Source organism: Ostrea edulis, chromosome 4 (assembly GCF_947568905.1).
Source record: "Ostrea edulis chromosome 4, xbOstEdul1.1, whole genome shotgun sequence".
Classification (NCBI taxonomy): Eukaryota; Metazoa; Mollusca; class Bivalvia; order Ostreida; family Ostreidae; genus Ostrea; species Ostrea edulis.
Genome location: NC_079167.1, coordinates 91,270,043 through 91,290,369, shown reverse-complemented (window position 1 = coordinate 91,290,369; position 20,327 = coordinate 91,270,043). Strand labels below are relative to the sequence as shown.

At 33.3% G+C, this 20,327-nt stretch overlaps 2 protein-coding genes across 13 annotated transcripts in view; one reads left to right on the top strand and one right to left on the bottom strand.

Annotated features, from left to right (window-relative positions):
• The window catches only part of LOC125668570 (uncharacterized), a 38,712-nt gene extending 31,719 nt beyond the window's left edge, over window positions 1-6,993 (bottom strand). Inside the window, exons 1-2 of the mRNA XM_048902850.2 lie at window positions 6,859-6,993; window positions 2,233-2,359 (exon numbers count right to left, since the gene is read on the bottom strand). The gene's annotated coding sequence lies outside the window, so the exon portion shown is untranslated. The remainder of the gene's footprint in view (window positions 1-2,232; window positions 2,360-6,858) is intronic.
• A 179-nt stretch (window positions 6,994-7,172) lies between these two features.
• The window catches only part of LOC125668560 (DNA excision repair protein ERCC-6-like 2), a 62,660-nt gene continuing 49,505 nt past the window's right edge, over window positions 7,173-20,327 (top strand). The window contains exons 1-7 of one of the 12 annotated variants that reach the window (XM_056164279.1): window positions 7,184-7,294; window positions 7,963-8,001; window positions 9,501-9,603; window positions 10,494-10,596; window positions 11,331-11,444; window positions 12,063-12,157; window positions 15,904-15,994. In XM_056164279.1, the coding sequence (XP_056020254.1) occupies window positions 9,588-9,603; window positions 10,494-10,596; window positions 11,331-11,444; window positions 12,063-12,157; window positions 15,904-15,994 (419 nt within the window). In that variant the 5' untranslated portion in view covers window positions 7,184-7,294; window positions 7,963-8,001; window positions 9,501-9,587. Of the gene's footprint in view, window positions 7,295-7,523; window positions 8,002-9,299; window positions 9,604-10,491; window positions 10,597-10,787; window positions 10,849-11,330; window positions 11,445-12,062; window positions 12,158-12,269; window positions 12,319-15,903; window positions 15,995-20,327 lie in introns of those variants that run through there. The other 11 variants (XM_048902823.2, XM_056164281.1, XM_048902822.2 and 8 more) reach the window with 11 other exon arrangements.

Genomic DNA, 20,327 nt, shown 5'->3' with positions numbered 1-20,327 from the left:
GTCATTTACGATATCAGTAAGTAATACTTTATTCATAAAGGCAACAATGTAGTTAGGGTTGCCTTTCCCTTTAAACAGCACTATCATAATTTCACAAAAACTGGTTTAAACAATATATAATAGTATTCATGACAATTTCATAAAACTGTTTCTTTAATGAATATCCAAAATGATTGTGAAAAATAATGGAAATCTATCGCATAATGGACTTGATAAATAATTTAAGGAAAACAGAGTTATTGCCCTTGGATTCAATATTTTGAAACATATAATTGATTATTCATATATAACTTCAAACTTTTAAGATATTCTATGGTTAACAAGATTTGTTACAATAACTATTGAAAAAGATTCAAACAAAATTGATATTCCTGTCATGCATAAATCTTATTTGCTGTTATCGCAATTCACCTTTGAATTAGAACGCTTTGGCCGATATAGTATTGCGTTGTGTGACGACACAATTGAATCTGTTTGTAATACAATTGCGAAATGCAACAGAAACTCTCATTGGTCCATATGTATAAGTCCGCCCAAATTCCCTAATACGGGAGTAGTCAGCATTTGAAAACATGACAGCCAGATGCTAGATGGAAAAAAACTTCAAAGGAAGAAAGAGAAAAAGTTGTATTCTTGTGTTGTTGTCTCATAAATTTAATATAAAAAAATTCCTAAGATATTTTCCTACTATACTTGTGTCCAAACATACCTTCAAATATTTATTAAAGCCCCATACCACCCAAAAACTCGATCACAGCTTTTGATGATTTCGTTCGTAGACGTAGCCATGTTAGGTAGCCAGTCACTTCGAATCCCGGTTCAATTCCATATTGGCACAATAGCGTCTAGATGTGTACTAATACCCCACAAATATTTTAGCTAAATTGTTTAAATAATATACCACCCCAGTCCTATTAAATGATAATTATTCAAATAGCTAAATTCACGGCGCAGCAGTGCGGCTTTCATTAGTCATGAGCGGACGCGCCAGCCGGTCTCCATCTAATGGGCTTATGTAGCATTTTCGTTCATATAGAGCTTATTTTACCTTTACAAAAACTGGTACAAAAATGTTTGAATTTCTATTAATGTTGATAATAAATGAAGAGCGAATACATAACTTACAACCGATTTTATGAATAGATACCAATAGCAAGAGTTCGAATTGACCGGCTACGTCAACATACGAAATCATTTGAAGCTGCGAGTTTTCGGGTGGTGTGTGGCTTTAATGAATATTTGAAGGTATGTTTGGACGCAAGTATATAGTAGGAAAATATGTTAAGATTTTTTTATATTGAGTTTATGAGACAGCAACACAAGAATACACCGATTTCAGGCCTCAACCGTCCACAGCTTTTTGTGACCCGTAAATGGAAGGTTTTTATAAGAGGTGGATCTTTTCAGAGAGCTATGTCCAGTTCTCCAGCAACACTGAATCCGCTCGAGAAAGTGGGTGGGCTGTAATCGGCCAATGAAAACTCTTGTTGTATTACATCAAACATGTCATTCAAATTGTTCAATCGTCTCATTCAATTGTGTCGTCACACAACGCAATACTATGTCGGGTAAAGCGTTCTAATTCAAAGGTGAATTGCGATAAAGGAACTGACGTTGATAACAGTATATGTATGCTAATTGATAATTTTTTTTATCAAATTTCAAATACTGCGACATACTTATTTTATCATTTTTATTTGTTACTAAGATGTATCATTTGAAGAATCAACATCAAATATAAGATTGAAGCTATAACTCTAGACAGGAGGAATTACCTTAAGGCCTAACTGAAGTTCTGAATACTTATTTTAAGGAGTATACTCTAAATCGTTATAATGGCTGACTTCCTTTCAAAACATGGATGAAAATATAAATATCAGTAATATTTGCCTATTCATTTCAAAGATTATTGCCTAGCTGAGTAGCTCAGTAGGTTGGCACGTCCACTGCTGAACTGTAGATCATGGGTTCGAGTCCAGCAGGGGTTTTACTTTTTTTTCAGTTCAGACTGCTTTTTACTAAAATTGCATTTTTTGACAAAGTAAATTTGAAAGTTTTCAATTTCAAAATATTGTTGCACATATTCCCTACTTTTCATCCATATCAAATTTCTCTGTTGTAGCATTCCTCCTTAGGTAGAATTTATCTTAACGAATATTTGCAAATTTGTTACATCTTTAAACACCTGGAGTTTATACATTTTTCAGTACAAGATATTTTTATAATACTAACCGTTGAAGCCAAGAAAATTCAACAAATGTACATTCTATGCCTTGCTCCCTGTAGATTGTTGGAGGGGTCAATGGGCATACTCGGTTGGACTGATCTGGAACCGGCTCTGAACGCAATCCTGATTGTTCTGCAAATTGAGTTAAATGGGACAATGAACATTGTGGCACTAATCAAGCGCTGAAAGACAATGGTGGAAATACCAAAGAAAATAGGAAAATTAAAACGGAGTTTCTTTCAAGTGAGAAATACCGACTGCATGAGCATGTTTTTGTGACCATAAGTATTTGATTGAAAAATAATAAACAATTTACTTAGTACACCATTAACATGTACTTGAGAAAGTACATGTAATAGAGAGATGCCATATTAAGTAGATGGTTTATTATGTAAATGGTTTATCATGCTGTGAATGTACTTTTTTCCACTAGGTCACAATTCCACGGAATCATAATTCAGTTAAATTTGCAGGAACAAATTTATGCAGATATATTGCATGCTAAAAAATAATGAAATGGTGCTTTTTCTATTGAATTCCATTCCTGGAGCTTTACTAACCAAAAATTTATCCAATTTCATTACATTTATAATCTAAGAACTGCTCATAATGAGTTGTAATGGTCGATTATCATACCAGTTTGCGCACAAGCAGACAGTCAAGATGTTAAAATTGTCTTACAAAACTCCATCTGAACAATACTTGCCAAAATCCATATCATAAACCCCAAAAATGTGTAGAAATTTCATGTCAATGTGGTCATGCAGGGATTGTACGAATTTCAAAAACGGAAACATGGTGAATATAATCATTATTCAGCAGAGAAAAGATATAGAACAGCAAAATACGCTGTCAAATGTCATTATAAAAGCTTCCAATCAATTCATTAAAATGTTGGCAAAAAAAGACCCTTGTCCAAGGCTGGAAAAAATCAGAGATTCCCTCAAATTTAAACAAGAGGCCCATGGGCCACATCGCTCACCTGAGTTATCATATATTTACACATATGAAATACGGTTTCCCTTATTGTGGCAAAACCTGACACCCCGGGGGCCATGATTTCAACAAACTTGAATTTGAACTATGTCATAAAGCTTCAAACTTGAATCTGAAGTGATTGTATACATGTAGGTTGATGAACTGTGTCATTCGTATGTTTGTAATAATTGTGCACTCAATAAATATTCTAATAACAACTTGTTGTTTCTTAAATCTGTTGTTGATCTATGAAATCAACTATGAGTCAAAACACAAAAGGGAATCATTTAGAGTTTGCATAATTAGGCCATTCAACAAATATATCATCGAGTACATGACATTATCTGGAGAGGGCAGTGCTCGAGCTGGGCTTCGCCATTTTCGCCAATGGCGAATTTTTTTCAAAAATGGCGAAAAAAAATTGAAAGTGGCGAAAATCCCTTTTTGCAATAAATCGTATTTTAAATCCTTTGTCATTGACACATTATCGCCTGTTTGTTTATGCAGTCAAACTCTGTTTATTCAGTCAACGCGTGCGACCGGAAATCTCGTGTCGCTCCAGTGCACACAGAGCTGGTCACAGCCTCAGGTAATTTATGGCTGCAAAAAAGTCGGTGATTATGTAATAAAGTACATCGACAGCTGTTTACCCTGCTGTGGTCTATTGTTTAACATTTAAAGTCTTATTCATTATCGTGTTATCATCTCCACATTAACCAGAGAACCGACCGGTAATTAAATTGGCCGTATTATTGTGAAAAATGTATATATGAATACATCAATTGTTTGTTTTTGCGACCAAACTCGTTGATTACAAGATTTTGATTTTGATGTGTTTGATTTTAGTTCGAATATTTCATAAATGATGCGGTCGGTCACCATTGATATGGACATAGCAATTTTAATAAATAATTTTCTTTGAAGTTCGATGCACAACAGTATAAAAATGCTAATCTCATAAGACTATGCACCCCATTCTATTTTGACAGTAAACTTGTAGCTTCTGACCCTAGTCAGTCTAAAATAAAAAAAAATATCTATGTTTGGCTTTACAGTCAACCCCATCTGCTCAAACATCTGATTCTGTCCAAATTGCAAAATCTTCCATACAAAAACGGAAATTTAATAGGGAATGGTTGAGATACGACTCTAAATTGGGCTTGATGTCTTGTGACATCTGCATTTCGGCCAATGTACACAATGTTTTCACTGAGGGGTGTAGCATCATGAAGTTTATATTTATATGATTTATTATCTGATTTTTGATTTCCATATTAGAATTTATCAAACAAATCAACTTCTTATCATTTCAGAAAGAAGTGTTTAGGTATGGTAGCTGGATATGATTAAGTAATGTAACTGATTCAAAATGTTAAAATAAGTGTAATGAATAAAATAATATATAATATGATGGAAATAATTGTAAAGCATGTGATTATTTGTGCCGCGACACTCCCCGAAAAAGTGGCGAAAGGGAATTCTGGTCCAGTGGGAGCACTGGGAGAGGGGGAGTTCAGATTTAACAAACTATGTTTTTGAACATAGAAAATATAAAACAATTGTACAAATTATAATTCATATAAATCTGTTTGACACTATTATCCCGAACACGTTAATTCGGATATATCCACGTACATGTATATAGATAATAATATAGTATAGAGGACAAACCCCTCTCACTCACAAACTGAATAAAAGTGTGCAGCACTTTTATGTTAAGTTTGTGAGTAAAATGTCTGGACCTTACACATCGATAAATTCTTCAAAAAGAATACTTGGTTGTTATAATTCTAATTTGTTCCCCGTATTATCAACTTCAAATTTTTTTTAACCTGTTATGGACAAATTATTAATATGGTATTACCAATATTTATCAGCTTATTGCTTCGTCCTCAAACACGGTCACGCTTTAAGACATATTACCGAGCAATGCTTGGACCGGCCACAAAGGCCTGTCCGCGAAGTAAGGCTCTAAAGGTAACACATATGTAAAAGGAAAAAAAAAGGGGGGGGGGGATCAGCAAACGAATAGAGATTATCTCTATATACATTCACTGAAAATTTTATGATCCATATGGGTGCCACCATTTTGTGTTCTTCATTAGTTGTTAGCCTTCTACAGTTATTCATGTTTTAATTTTGAATACTAAAATACAAGACTGATGTGCAATTTGTAATTCAAACACTCAGTTGTTAAAAATGAATGATATGATTATTATTGTTACAATTTTTAAACCAATCATCAAATAGAAAAACAGTAATACAACTAAATAGATGAACGAGTTCATGAGTTTCTTTCAACAAAATTACTCTTAATTTTTTTACTACTTTGAATTTGTTGCTTAATTTTGTTCAGTTTTAACTGTCTTTTAAATTGCAAACGGGATGTATTTTTGTTGGTTACATTTGTTTGATTTGAAAGAGGAAAAAAAGCAGAGGCTAAATGTGACTTCACGATGCACGCGGTTTACGTTGGCTAGCCTTATATTCCCCATGGTAAATGTATGGGCGGATCCTGTAATTATCCTCATACATTCCCCCCTATTGATATTACTGGGTGTTTAGCACAAGAGGAATTTCATAATAAATATATATTTCAAATTCTAAGTTACTGTACTTGATAGAATTATGATTATCACTTCGGACACCAATGACAATTTCATGCTTCGATCAGTCCGACGGCCTCACCGTATAAATACACAATATGTTTTACGGCGTGACCGTGTTTGAGGGTGAAGCAAAAAGTAATAGCATTAGTATGTAGATCCATAACAGGACAACAAATTTCCTGAAGTTAGCACCTACATGTAACGTGTGAGGACAGAGCTCAATCAAAGTATTCTAACTTTAGACATTTTTGATCCGCCTACTCATTGGACATGGGAAACTCTATGCAACTGATGTAAACAGTGCTTTGTGATGTCATATTCAGCGTTGGTGTTTAGCAAATTCACATAGGAGACAAGGTCCAATCACGTTACTCGAGACCTGGAGTGATTATAGGACCTATATGGTTAAGAAAATAAGATTTACATGCTTTTACAGATTTTGTGTAACATCTCAGAATGACGTGAACTTGGGTACACGAGATTCCAAATGGAGAAATACATGTCCACACGCCAGTATTCGAAGACGCCATTGGGACCAAAATTTTCAAGTTCCATAGGTATGGTTTAATCTTTCGTTAGTTTTCTATATTTTCCTTTTAAACATGTATATATACGTGTTATCTATAGGGAGAGCTCCGCTCTTACGGCCCTTTGGGCTTCATCCTCTATTACAAATATGGTAGGATTCCCTCATTTAGTCCACTTAATATCTGTGACTGCGTAATTTAACTACTTAGCGTAAATTAATCCCACGCGGAAAAAAAGTACGTCTAATAGTAATACAAATCAGCTAGTGCGCATGTTTACAATTAAAACGTCCATCGTAGCACTGTCACTGCCATTCTGAGTCCTTATTTTACGGGTACTGTTCCATCGATTCCAGAACAACAATCCCGATCCACTTGTTTGAAGATTCCGATAATTCTTCTACAAAGAACTACCAATCGAGTGCGCCCATAATGATCATTAATCAGTAAAACAGCCCGGTGATAAAACAAACTGAAAATATCCTCCCCAAACGTATAACTTGTTGTCATAGCTTACCTTCAACATAAATAAGTGTGCTCATAGACGAGGTTTTGTTTAAATCTTATAAAATTTCAGGATAAAACAAGGATCACGGTGTCCTACTTCTTGTTGTTTTGTCAAACTTGCGTAAACCGGAAGCGGATTGGAGAGATTTTAGTAGTTTGTACTATTTCTGTCTTTGCTTAAAAATAATTACTTGGTTAGATACAATAACGAAATATAATTATATAGATATGCTATATAACAATGTAGATACACATTTTTATATGATATTAGAATAATAAGATATCAAAGCATATTCTACATTATTATCATCATATCATACGAATATATTAAGATCGACTTGCTGTAAGACAGTAAGTGTATATTGGATTTAATAATTACTGAAATTAGTCTGAATAGACTAAATTACTTTATTATTGGTCAATAACAAATTGTGCCGAAGGCTTAGGTAATGTGCAAACACAGCACTTACAATATGTGACACGGATTGTCGTGTTTTATGCAGTAATTAGGCCTAGTGAATATATTGCAGACTAAGGAGACGAAATGTTAACTGTCAGATAAAGTCAGTTTAACCACTGGTGTCTGAATTTCAATCAGTAAATAGATATACATTGGAGGAAAAAAAGCAAAGCAAAACTCTATATCTATAAATACACATATATAAAGAGTTTCTTTTTTTTTTTTTCTATTCGTATCTATTTAGCCTAATGATTTTATAAAAAATTCAGATACCTGTGGTTTAAGAGGTTGGAAACATTTCCCCCTATTGCGGGATATTCTCGCAAAAACGCGATTACTACTCTCGCTACCCTCTCGAGTAAGAGTAAATATATCCCGTACAACCAATAAAAAGAACAAAAAGTGCCCAAATGTCTGATACGTCAAACAATAAAATATAAAAACATGATGTGCTTTGGATTTCAGCCTCCTTCCATCTTACATGTAGCAACATTGATATGAAATTTCTTGACTGTGTTGTAAATTTTATAGAGACAATGTCATGCTGAGTGTGTGTCAAACTTATTCAGCATTGCACAGAATTTGCCATTATTTTCATTAAAGACACCAAAACACCTGTTAATTCAATAATTGTAATGTTTACTTTCTTACTAGAGGGATAATCATGTTTTAGCGAGAAGATCTCGCCATAGGGTAAGTATTCCCAACCTGTTTAGATGAAGTAAAAATTTAACAGTTACAGAAATATTCACAATTTTGGAATCGTATAGATTGCTGAATAGAAAATATGCTGAAAACAAAATGAGATGTGACAAACATTAGAATCTATTTTGTTGTATTCAGATTTAACTTGTAAAATGAAAAATCTGCTGTAAACGAAACTTTTAACAGGTATATTTAACCTATGTAAACAAAAACATAACATGAACATTGTTTTCATAACAAAGAATTGTGAGCTCTGTATCTCTCTTATAACTCAACAACTGACATTCAAATATTTGCTGATCATTCTAGAAATGCCTTAGTTAAGTAATGAATGTAAACATTATAAATGGAAAAATAAAGTTTGAACATTTACAGCTCAAATTGTGTCCATCCATGCCCCTTTCAAACATATAAATTAGGGAACTTATTCTTGTCGAACAGAAAAATGCAGAGGTTATATGCAAAGATGGGATTAGTTTGTATATAACTTTAACACCCCCCCCCCCCCCCCCACACACACACACTCCCCCTCCCTCCTACACCCATTCCCTTCCCCTAAAGAAAGATTAATCCACTGAAAAATAGAATTAAATAGGAACCAATATGAAATTACTTTAGTAGAATACAGCCAGAAACTGACATTTTTCTTCATCTAAAATGTGCTATAGTTGTTCGGAAGTAAATTATATTTGAAATATGTAAATAGAATAACATATAAAAGGAAGTGCATCTGTATATGAATAAAATAAAATAAAAGTGAGCAGATTTTGCACTGGGTCAAGAGGTATTTGTATTATGGTGAAGAGGTCTTGAGTTGAATATGTTTTAAATGACAGATTGACAGAACTTAGCTGGTATAGGTATTTGGATCTGTATGGTATTGACTTTCAAATAAGCTATTACCTACAGCTGCTATTTACAGTAGGGCTGCAATGGGTACCTGAAATAACCGAAAACTGTCATTGACGTTCTGGTCGGGGTCGATTCTATTTTCCCGTTTTTCAGTTCGGGTCCAGTTTTATGATGTAATCATTATTAGAAATCCTTTGAAACAAAATGGTGTCAAAATCCAAAATGTAGGTGTATTTTGATCAATTGTTAACTGATGGCATTGTGGACAAAACAATGACAGTATGTAAGATATGTCAGAACATTTAAAATATGCCACAGGATCAACATCGTCAATGACAAAACATTGAAAGCATGGAATGGAAATGAGTAGAAGTGACAATGCTGTTTCTAGTACCATGGATGCAGTGTCTAAACCAGAGTCCATGTTCCTGAAACAAAATACAATTAAAGGCTTTTAACATGTTGATTTTTAAAATAGCTATATAGACCCCAACCGAAATAGCTGAACCCGAATTAAAAAATCCTGAACCAACCTGATCCGAAAATTTTTGGAACCGTGACAGTCCTAATTATAATTTACAAGTCTGTGTATATGGTAGCTTATGTTGCAGTGTTTTTTTGTATTTTTTTTAAAGAGATGTAAGTTAGCTGATTAAATGATGTTCGTCATCATGTTACGCTTGGTTGATCTTCAAGTATGGGGTAAAATGACACCAAGCTGAATGGAAACAGATTCAGGTATATACATAGAACACTGTAAAAGTGGGTATTTATCATGTTTACGCTGGGGTTAACATTACACTTGGGGGGAAAATATGTGGTAACTGAATTATAATATACATTATATCAATTACTTATAACTATACAATGGGAGAAATTTAAGCGCTTATTACATGATCGCATAATTAGTGTAAATTTTACCCACGCTTAAATAACCACTTTTACAGTGTGTAATAAAAGTGTATGTCATATCTACACAAGACAAAAGTGTATGTCATATCTACACAAGACAAAAGTTTTTAATGCAGTTAAGGAGAAATGCTACACCAGGGAAATTTGATGTGGTTGAAAAGTGGAGGATGATATATATGACAATATTCTGAAATTGAAAACTTTCAAATTTAGTCCAAAGTTGCAGTTTTATTAGAAAGTAATCTGTAAAAAATTTAAAACCTCTGCTGTACTCGAACTCATGATCTACATGTACAGTTCAGTAATTGACACACTAACCTACTGAGCTACTCATCTAGGCATTTAAATATTGCTGATATTTATATATTTTCATGTTTTAAAAGGAAATCGACCATTATGACGATGTTGTACACCTCCTTAACTCTGACAGAAAAAATAGGTTTTGAAATGTTATAGGCAATATTATGAATTTTTAACAAATACAGTAGTATAAGAATTTATTTAGAGTGGCTTTAAGCTACATATGTACAGTACTAGTATGATTTTTTTTTCTTCAGAGAATGAAGAATAAAGTTCATTAATTGCTTGTAATAAGATATCTTGTTGGGAAGAATATCTCAAAATGGAGTCATTTGTCAGTAAATCATTATAGATTATGTCATATTTAACACTTATCATTCAAACCGTGTCACGTGTAACACTTGTTTTACATAAAGATGTTGAAGTTCTACTGGAAGAGCATCCATGTTCAGAGGATCAAGAATCTAAAACATCCATGTTCAAACCACTGATTGGTTCAGAGGAAAACAAGTGGCTAGAGTAAGTATCTAAAACATCCATGTTCAAACCACTGATTGGTTCAGAGGAAAACAAGTGGCTAGAGTAAGTATCTAAAACATCCATGTTCAAACCACTGATTGGTTCAGAGGAAAACAAGTGGCTAGAGTAAGTATCTAAAACATCCATGTTCAAACCACTGATTGGTTCAGAGGAAAACAAGTGGCTAGAGTAAGTATCTAAAACATCCATGTTCAAACCACTGATTGGTTCAGAGGAAAACAAGTGGCTAGAGTAAGTATCTACATGCTTACAGGGTTTTATACTTTTGTGAATCAGTGTAAAGTTTTGATATTAATATGATTATACGTTTGTCGTATTACTTTGTTATATAAACATAACAATACCAAAAGAAAATAGCTGTGATTTCATTGCAATGATCATGATGTTAGATGTCAGTTTGAAGAGGGGCATCAATTACCGGAATACAGAAATCAAATAACCTTGGTGATGATTCAGCTATTCTTAATCATTCGTTTAATCTGATATATATAATTAAATGGAAATTGACACCTGTCATTTCCAATGTTTCAGTAGTTGACGTGAGGTGTGTGGTTTGGTATTTTTCCGAGAACTGCCAACTGATTTTTGTGCATTATTGACATATGATTTCGAACCTCTATCACAGAGTTGATAAGGGATGATGAAAAATATCTACTGAAAATAAATGTAGTCACACTACCATTAATAAGTACTGAATTCTTTTTACATTTTAGGGAAAAGTATGCTGATATAGATGAAGACAGCCTGGAACATTATAAGTATTCTGAATCCAGGAAACCTGTATTGTCAAAATGTTCAGGAAAGGGAAGGGATTCTAAACATGTTAGGTGAGTGAAATTGTCCTGGAGAGGGAGGGCATTCTAAATGTATTGGATGAGAGATATTGTCAGGGAGAGGGTATTCTAAATGTATTGGATGAGAGGGCATTCTAAATGTATTGAGTGAGAGGGCATTCTATAAAATGTATTGAATGAGAGGGCATTCTAAATGTATTGAATGAGAGGGCATTCTAAATGTATTGGATGAGAGATATTGTCAGGGAAAGGGCATTCTAAATGTATTGAATGAGAGGGCATTCTAAATGTATTGGATGAGAGATATTGTCAGGGAAAGGGCATTCTAAATGTATTGGATGAGAGGGCATTCTAAATGTATTGGTGGAGAGATATTGTCAGGGAGAGGGCATTCTAAATGTATTGGATGAGAGGGCATTCTAAATGTATTGGGTGAGAGGGCATTCTAAATGTATTGAATGAGAGGACATTCTAAATGTATTGGGGAAGAGATATTGTCAGGGAGAGGGCATTCTAAATGTATTGGATGAGAGGGCATTCTAAATGTATTGGATGAGTGAGAATTATCTATCCTTTGTTCCATCACTTCTTTAGGTCTTGTCAATGGTTCACATAAACTACATGTGTTGTGACTTTCAAATATTGTTGTAGTAGGAGTACAAAGATAAATGAAGAACAGCAAGTGAACAAAAGGTTTCATGGTTCTACAATCAGAGCTAGAGCTTGTGATGAGCAGAAAAAGTCAGGTATGTTTGTACTGTAATATGAACAGAGAAAGTCAATATCGGGTGTGTTTGTGACAGAGAAAGTCAATGTCGGGTGTGTTTGTGAACAGAGAAAGTCAATATCGGGAGCTACAATGGTTCTACAATCAGGGCTAGAGCTTGTGATGAGCAGAAAAAGTCAGGTATGTTTGTACTGTAATATGAGCAGAGAAAGTCAATATCGGGTGTGTTGGTGAGCAGAGATAGTCAATATTGGGTGTGTTGGTACTTAATATGAGCAGAGAAAGTCAATATCGGGTGTGTTGGTGCTGTAATATGAGCAGAGAAAGTCAGTATCGAGTGTGTTGGTGCTGTAATATGAGCAGAGAAAGTCAATATCGGGTGTGTTGGTGAGCAGAGAAAGTCAATATCGGATGTGTTGTTACTGTAATATGAGCAGAGAAAGTCAATATCGAGTGTGTTGGTGCTGTAATATGAGCAGAGAAAGTCAGTATCGAGTGTGTTGGTGCTGTAATATGAGCAGAGAAAGTCAATATCGGGTGTGTTGGTGAGCAGAGAAAGTCAATATCGGATGTGTTGTTACTGTAATATGAGCAGAGAAAGTCAATATCGAGTGTGTTGGTGCTGTAATATGAGCAGAGAAAGTCAGTATCGAGTGTGTTGGTGCTGTAATATGAGCAGAGAAAGTCAATATCGGGTGTGTTGGTGAGCAGAGAAAGTCAATATCGGATGTGTTGGTGCTGTAATATGAGCAGAGAAAGTCAATATCGAGTGTGTTGGTGAGCAGAGAAAGTCAATATCGGATGTGTTGTTACTGTAATATTAGCAGAGAAAGTCAATATCGGATGTGTTGGTGCTGTAATATGAGCAGAGAAAGTCAATATCGAGTGTGTTTGTGACAGAGAAAGTCAATATCGGGTGTGTTGGTGAGCAGAGAAAGTCAATATCGAGTGTGTTGGTACTGTAATATGAGCAGAGAAAGTCAATATCCAGTGTGTTGTTACTGTAATATGAGCAGAGAAAGTCAATATCCAGTGTGTTGTTACTGTAATATGAGCAGAGAAAGTCAATATCGAGTGTGTTGTTACTGTAATATGAGCAGAGAAAGTCAATATCGGATGTGTTGTTACTGTAATATGAGCAGAGAAAGTCAATATCGAGTGTGTTGGTGAGCAGAGAAAGTCAATATCGAGTGTGTTGGTACTGTAATATGAGCAGAGAAAGTCAATATCCAGTGTGTTGTTACTGTAATATGAGCAGAGAAAGTCAATATCCAGTGTGTTGTTACTGTAATATGAGCAGAGAAAGTCAATATCCAGTGTGTTGTTACTGTAATATGAGCAGAGAAAGTCAATATCGGATGTGTTGTTACTGTAATATGAGCAGAGAAAGTCAATATCGAGTGTGTTGGTGAGCAGAGAAAGTCAATATCGAGTGTGTTGGTGAGCAGAGATAGTCAATATCGGATGTGTTGTTACTGTAATATGAGCAGAGAAAGTCAATATCGAGTGTGTTGGTATTGTGATTTGGATATATGTGTTCTGTTTAAAGCAAAATCAAAGATAATACTAACCAGTATGTAACATGATTTTCTGACAATGAACGTGTTATGTTTGTTTGATATTCGTAGGATTGGTTAACTATATATCGTTAACCGATTGGTGACTGTATTATCTGCCATAATACTATCCATCTCATTGCGATCCAGCCGCACCCTCCAACACCTCCCAAATGCACCAACATAGTGAAGTTGAAGTGTGTTGTAGTAACATACATATGCTCCGTATGGGACGTATGGGTTGTCCCGTGGTTTTAAAATTAAATAAATATAAATAAATAAGGACCATCGTGTACCAACACGTCTGATGACTGCGGTACTGTCTTTTGATGGCCGGACACATACATGTGGTCGTATGTCATAAATCATAATGAAATAAAGAAGTAACTTATATTTTACAAAACTAAATAAAAAGTAAAAAATTAATTATATTTTTTATTTATATAATAAATTTAATAATAACTTTTATTTAATTTATTCAATAAATTAGAATTTAAAAAATTTTTTTGATAAGTAAATTAAAATTAAATAATTAAAATATTTTTTATTTATAATAAATTATATTTTTTATTTATATATTTAATTTATTCAATAAGTAAATTAAAATTAAATAATTAAAATATTTTTTATTTATAATAAATTATATTTTTTATTTATATATTTAATTTATTCAATAAGTAAATTAAAATTTTAAATTTTTTTTATAAGTAAATATAAAATTAGATATTGAAAATATTTTTTTTTTTTTTTTTTTTTAATTTATTTGGATTCTAATAGAATGTAATAATTAGTAATCGCACGAGTCTCCGTCCTTCGCCCAAATAAATCAAGATACACCGAAATAAATATACCATAATTATTACATAATTAGTAATATTAGTAACAGGTAATAGTAATAGGGATGTAGGTATGTATATACATGTAAAATAACTAAAATATATACAGAAAAGAATTAGGGTAGGGTCGCCAAAGAAAATTTTGATAATAGAGTGCTACCAGTTATTAGTTATTAATTATAAATTTTGCCATACAACAATTTTGAGATCGTCATTAGGCAAGAATTTTGAGGTTGTCATCAGGTGCTACACCTCATACCCTGTACCATGTTTCTGTAGCTAGATCCAGCTTATAGCACGACATGGCTCCATAATTCTTATTCGATAGTATGTATTATGTGTATAAAACTGAAGATGCATAATGTAATAAGTGGTGAGTTAGTACTTATGTTAAAATTGTATGACAGATAAAATATTAACCATAAGAAGTGGTATACTTAATTACAAAACATATAGATTTAATTAATTAATGAAAATACAGAATAGATGCAAAATCACAAATCGCATACATCCAACAAGCTTACATATATTAAATATAATAGTATGTAGCAGGCCTGCATACATACAAACTGCGACATTGCATCTAAATGTTTGTCATAAAAAGAGAAGTTTACAAAATACATACGCATAATAACATACATGAATTTTATGTATATTTGCATATACATGTATTATAATATACCTGGATTTGATGTATAGCTGCATCTATACTTTAACATATATGTTTATATAAACTAAAACGATAAAAACGCAAAGTTTATATTTATAATATTAATATGCTACGATACTTATATATGTAAATGTTTACATACTGATAAACACACATATATATATACACGATAGAAACCCGAATTATATGCTTAGTTGTTTATATAAGTATAACACATGTAGTTGTTTCTATATTAGTAAACATATAAAAATTTAACAGTAGAATAATGATGCTTAGTGGTTTCCATACTTATAAACATACGAAATTGTTTACATGTTTGTAAACATGCATGATAAAACCTTAGTTATACATATAAGTAAAACTTATTACTCACCAACCGGAAGGAAACTTACGAATGATATTGGAAGCTACAAATCATGCAAATTGAAGATGGCGAGTGAATAGATTAGTTACGTGGCAGCCGCTGTGAAGACGCTCATACAACGTAATTTGTGACGTAATTTGTGACATTGTGACGTTTCATCCACTGAAACCGCTCATACAACGTTTACACATTGAAAGTGTTATGTTATTTACACATTGAAAGTGTTATGTTATTTACACATTAAATACGTATACATTTTATGCAACTTTCATTTGAAATGCACAGGTACATAAATGTACCTAATGATGTAAATTGTGTAAATCGTACTACTTTTCACAGAGGTTGACATTTTTGAAGAAGAAGAGGGTGATACCGGAAATGAGAGTATATTCAGACCGCTCAGTGGAAATGAGGAGGCGAACAGGCTGAAGTAAGAATGCGTCATAAAACATCAGTTTAAAATCTTGTTTTCCATACAGTTTGAATGATATTAAATCTAATAATTGTACATGGGCATCCTATCTTAATGTGTCCTATGACCTTTCTATCTGAATTTGATCAAGTGTTATGTGCATATCCCATTTTCTTTAAGGAGGTATATTACAGCATTATAATGGCCGACTTCCCTTTTTGAAACTTTGATGAAAATATGAATATCAGCAATACATGTATACACGTACTCCCTCTAAATCTAATTGCCTTGCTAAGTAGCTGTGTCAACTGCTGATCTGTAGTTTGAGTGTTAATAGAGTCTAGTATAGGGGTTTTAATTTTTTTCAAATTACTTTCTTTTAAAACTGCATTTTTAACTAAATAAATTTGAAAGTTTTCAATTTCAAAATAATATTGTATATATCCTCCACTTTCCATCCACATCAGATTTCTCTGGTGTAATATTCCTTCTTAAGGGAAAAGTTCAAAAATCAATGATAATGTGTTGTTGTTTTTTGGGTTTTTAAAAAAAAAAAAACTTAAATTGAACATGTATGAATGATTACTAAATATTTATTTTAAAGATATACATGTATTTGAGAACAAATCCACTCTAAGCAAGAAAAATGAGGATGATTGTTGACACAAGTTATAAATATCCTGCATGTATAAACATCCTTGTGATATGTCAGCGACCTGCTGTACGATTACGTTTACAAACAGATCGTGCCATTGACATACCGGACATTTATAAGTGATCAGGGTACCAAGATAAACTGATTGTGATCCAGGAGTTCAGTACCTCTGTCCTCATTAAATGAATGAAATGATTCAATTTTTCTCTCTTTCACCACTCTTCTTCCCATACCACACTATTCTTTAGATGTCTTGTACATTTCTCATGGAGTCTTAAGATCAATTCTATGTAAAAATCAAAGAAATCAGATAGGGTCTGGCCACTCAATGTCACAGATTTCTTTGATTTTCACAGTATTAACTTTACTTGCACCATCTTACATAATTTCAACCCCACCACCAAATTTCTACCATCCGTTGCCATGGAAACCGACAGCAGCCTATGAGGGCTAATTGAACTGCAAAATTCAGCCCGTTTTGCCCATGTTTTGTCCTTGTGGTATATAAAAAATTAAAAAAGACAACTAATTTTCTCCATAAATCTCGATTCCCCATAAAATTCCCTCCTTATTTATGATATCTATATCCACCTATGGTAAAGAGTGTGTTACTGACCGCTGTACCAATGTATTATAATTTGGCACTTTGCCAAAAAGTGATTTTTTGTTGGATTTCATTGATGAATTTAGATAATTTGGAAAATACATACAGCATAATCAGCTGCCATCAAAGGATGTCCATATCAAAGACTCTTAATATATATAAAAAGATTAATGGTGAAACGTGGTGCAATTGATCTGTAGTAGCATGAAAACTGTAGATTTGGGCATTTTGCCAAAAATGGATTTTTTGTTGGATTTCGTTGATGAATTTAGATAATTTGGAAAATACATACAGCCTAATCAATTGTCATCAAAGGATGTCCATATCAAAGACTCTTAATGCATATAAAAAGATTAATGGTGAAACGTAGCACAATTGATCTATTGTAGCACGAAAACTGTAGATTTGGGCATTTTGCCAAAAATTCATACTAATGACAAATAATACAACCTACACCATTTTCAGTTAAAATGAACAATATGAGCAATTGATATTTCAAAAATAAGCATGGAGAAGTTTAACATATTAATAAAAATTTGTTAGAGTGATTAAAAAAACCCATGTAAACATAAACTGTAATCCAGTAGTACCCCCCCTCCCCCCCTCCCCAAACACCAAGTAGATTTTGCAATCATTTCCATAAACGAGCTATATTACATGTACTGTGTTGCCATGTAAACTATTATCAATAACTATTAAAAAAAAAAAAGTCTTCTCATTGACAAGATATTGGGTAGATACCAATAAATTTTCTACTGCAGAAACTGCATGCATGAAACTTTAAAATTTATCGAAGTTTGATCAGTGTTACTGTAATCTATGTTGACATACCAGTAATTAGTAAATTTATAATATTAACACAGAACAACTCATTTTTGCAAAGTTGTTTATTCAACAAACATGGATCACAATGTTATCCAAACAACACAATCATCTTTTTTTTTAAAATCATTATAATAGTGATTTTCCTTCAACTGTTCAGTAATGAATCCTTATTCAGTAGGCTCACATAAGACACTTGCAGGTTAATTTTGCAATGTTTTAGTTACATTAGTCTTCTGACACCAAAACTTGATCTTAACTAAGTCATGGTGTTTCCTTAGAAGAATAGACTACCAGTTTACTGAATCAGGATGGACTTGTGTCGTGAGGTGTGTTCATTGACTGTAAAACTCGCAGGTTTTTTTCCATTCTCAAGAGCTCTTCTTTGTCTTCTATATCATATAAGAGTCATGGAATGCATCTTCTGCTCTTCAAGTTCTAAAAAATGTGTTGAACAAATATTGAAAAGCTTTTCTGATCGCCTGTTGTCCATCGTCTGTCGGTCCATCTGTAAACTTTTTACATTTTCTACTTCTCCAGAACCACTGGGTCAATCTTAAATAAACGTGGCAAAAAGTAACCTTGGGTGAAGGGCTTTCAACTGTGTACAAATGAAGGACCATGCCCCCATCATAAGGGAGATAATCACAAAAATGCAAAAATAGGGTGGATGATTTAAAAAAATTTCTTCTCAAGAAACACTGGGCCAGAAGACCTGAAATTTACATGAAAGCTTCCTGACATAGTGCAGATACAGGTTTGTTAAAAATGAGTGTAGGTTGGGGCCAAAATAGAGGATCAAAGTTTTACATGCAAATATACATTGTAGATAAAATCTTTGAAATTCCTTTCAAGAACCACTGGGCCAGGAAAATACAAATTTACATGAAAGCTTCCTGACATAGTGCAGATTCAAGTTTGTTAAAATTATGGCCCCCAAGGTAGGATGGGGCCACAATAGGGGATGAAAGTTTAACATACAAATATATAGGGGGAATCTTTCAAAATCTTCTTCTCAAGAACTACTGGGCCAGAAAAGTTTATATTTACATGAAAGCTTCCTGACATAGTGCAGATTGAAGTTTGTAAAAATCATGTCTCCTGGGGGTAGGTTGGGGCCACATTAGGGATCAAGTTTTACATGCGACAATATAGTGGAAATCTTAGAATAAGTTTCGAGGTGACTCAGGTGAGTGATGTGGCCCATGGGGCTCTTGTTGAGGTAGTTTTTTTTCGGGACATTTTTTTCATTTTGTGTGACTTATCAACTACAAGTAGTCAATTTTCTTATGACACTAGTAGAGAGAGTCCATTGCTTTACATTTTAATTTTTTTTTTGAGACAATACAAAGTAGTTGTCAGTCTACAGTATTTACATGTACCATTCTACTTGTCTTATTATTGTCAGTCTACAGTATTTACATGTACCATTCTACTTGTCTTATTATTGTCAGTCTACAGTATTTACATGTACCATTCTACTTGTCTTATTATTGTTAGTCTACAGTATTTACATGTACCATTCTACTTGTCTTATTATTGTTAGTCTACAGTATTTACATGTACCATTCTACTTGTCTTATTATTGTTAGTCTACAGTATTTACATGTACCATTCTACTTGTCTTATTATTGTTAGTCTACAGTATTTACATGTACCATTCTACTTGTCTTATTATTGTTAGGGCCTTGGCATATGACAGGTGCCCTTTAGTAATCACTTTGTCCAGTTACAGATATTACATGTACTTGGATTAGGTACAGGAAGACCCCCTTCAATTTCCAGATTTATTGGCCCTGTTGCGATTTATAGGACTTAGAATATTTTAATAGTAATATTAAGACAATAGCACTTTCAATAGCATGCAATAACTTGAGATAACTTGAGAAGATTTTCATAGAATTTAGAAAGTAATGCTTGGATTTGGAAGAGGACTATTATCAAAGATTTTATATTTGGATTAGACAGAGGAAGACCGCGCGCGCCGGCCCTTTCCATTTTCAGATTTATTAATTTTATGATTACAAAGTTATGGGACTAAGAATTTTTTACAGCATTGTCTATATTATGCGATAAATTTGAATTACCTGAAAAGATTTTCATAAAATATAAATGTTATGTTCAGGTTAGAAAGAGGAAGATCTATTTGAATTTTCAGATTCATTGGTTTTGTTATTACAGAGTTATGGAACTTTGAATTAGAAATAAAGTACTACACACGTACTTGATCACTTTATACACACATGTACACATACAGACATAGACACATA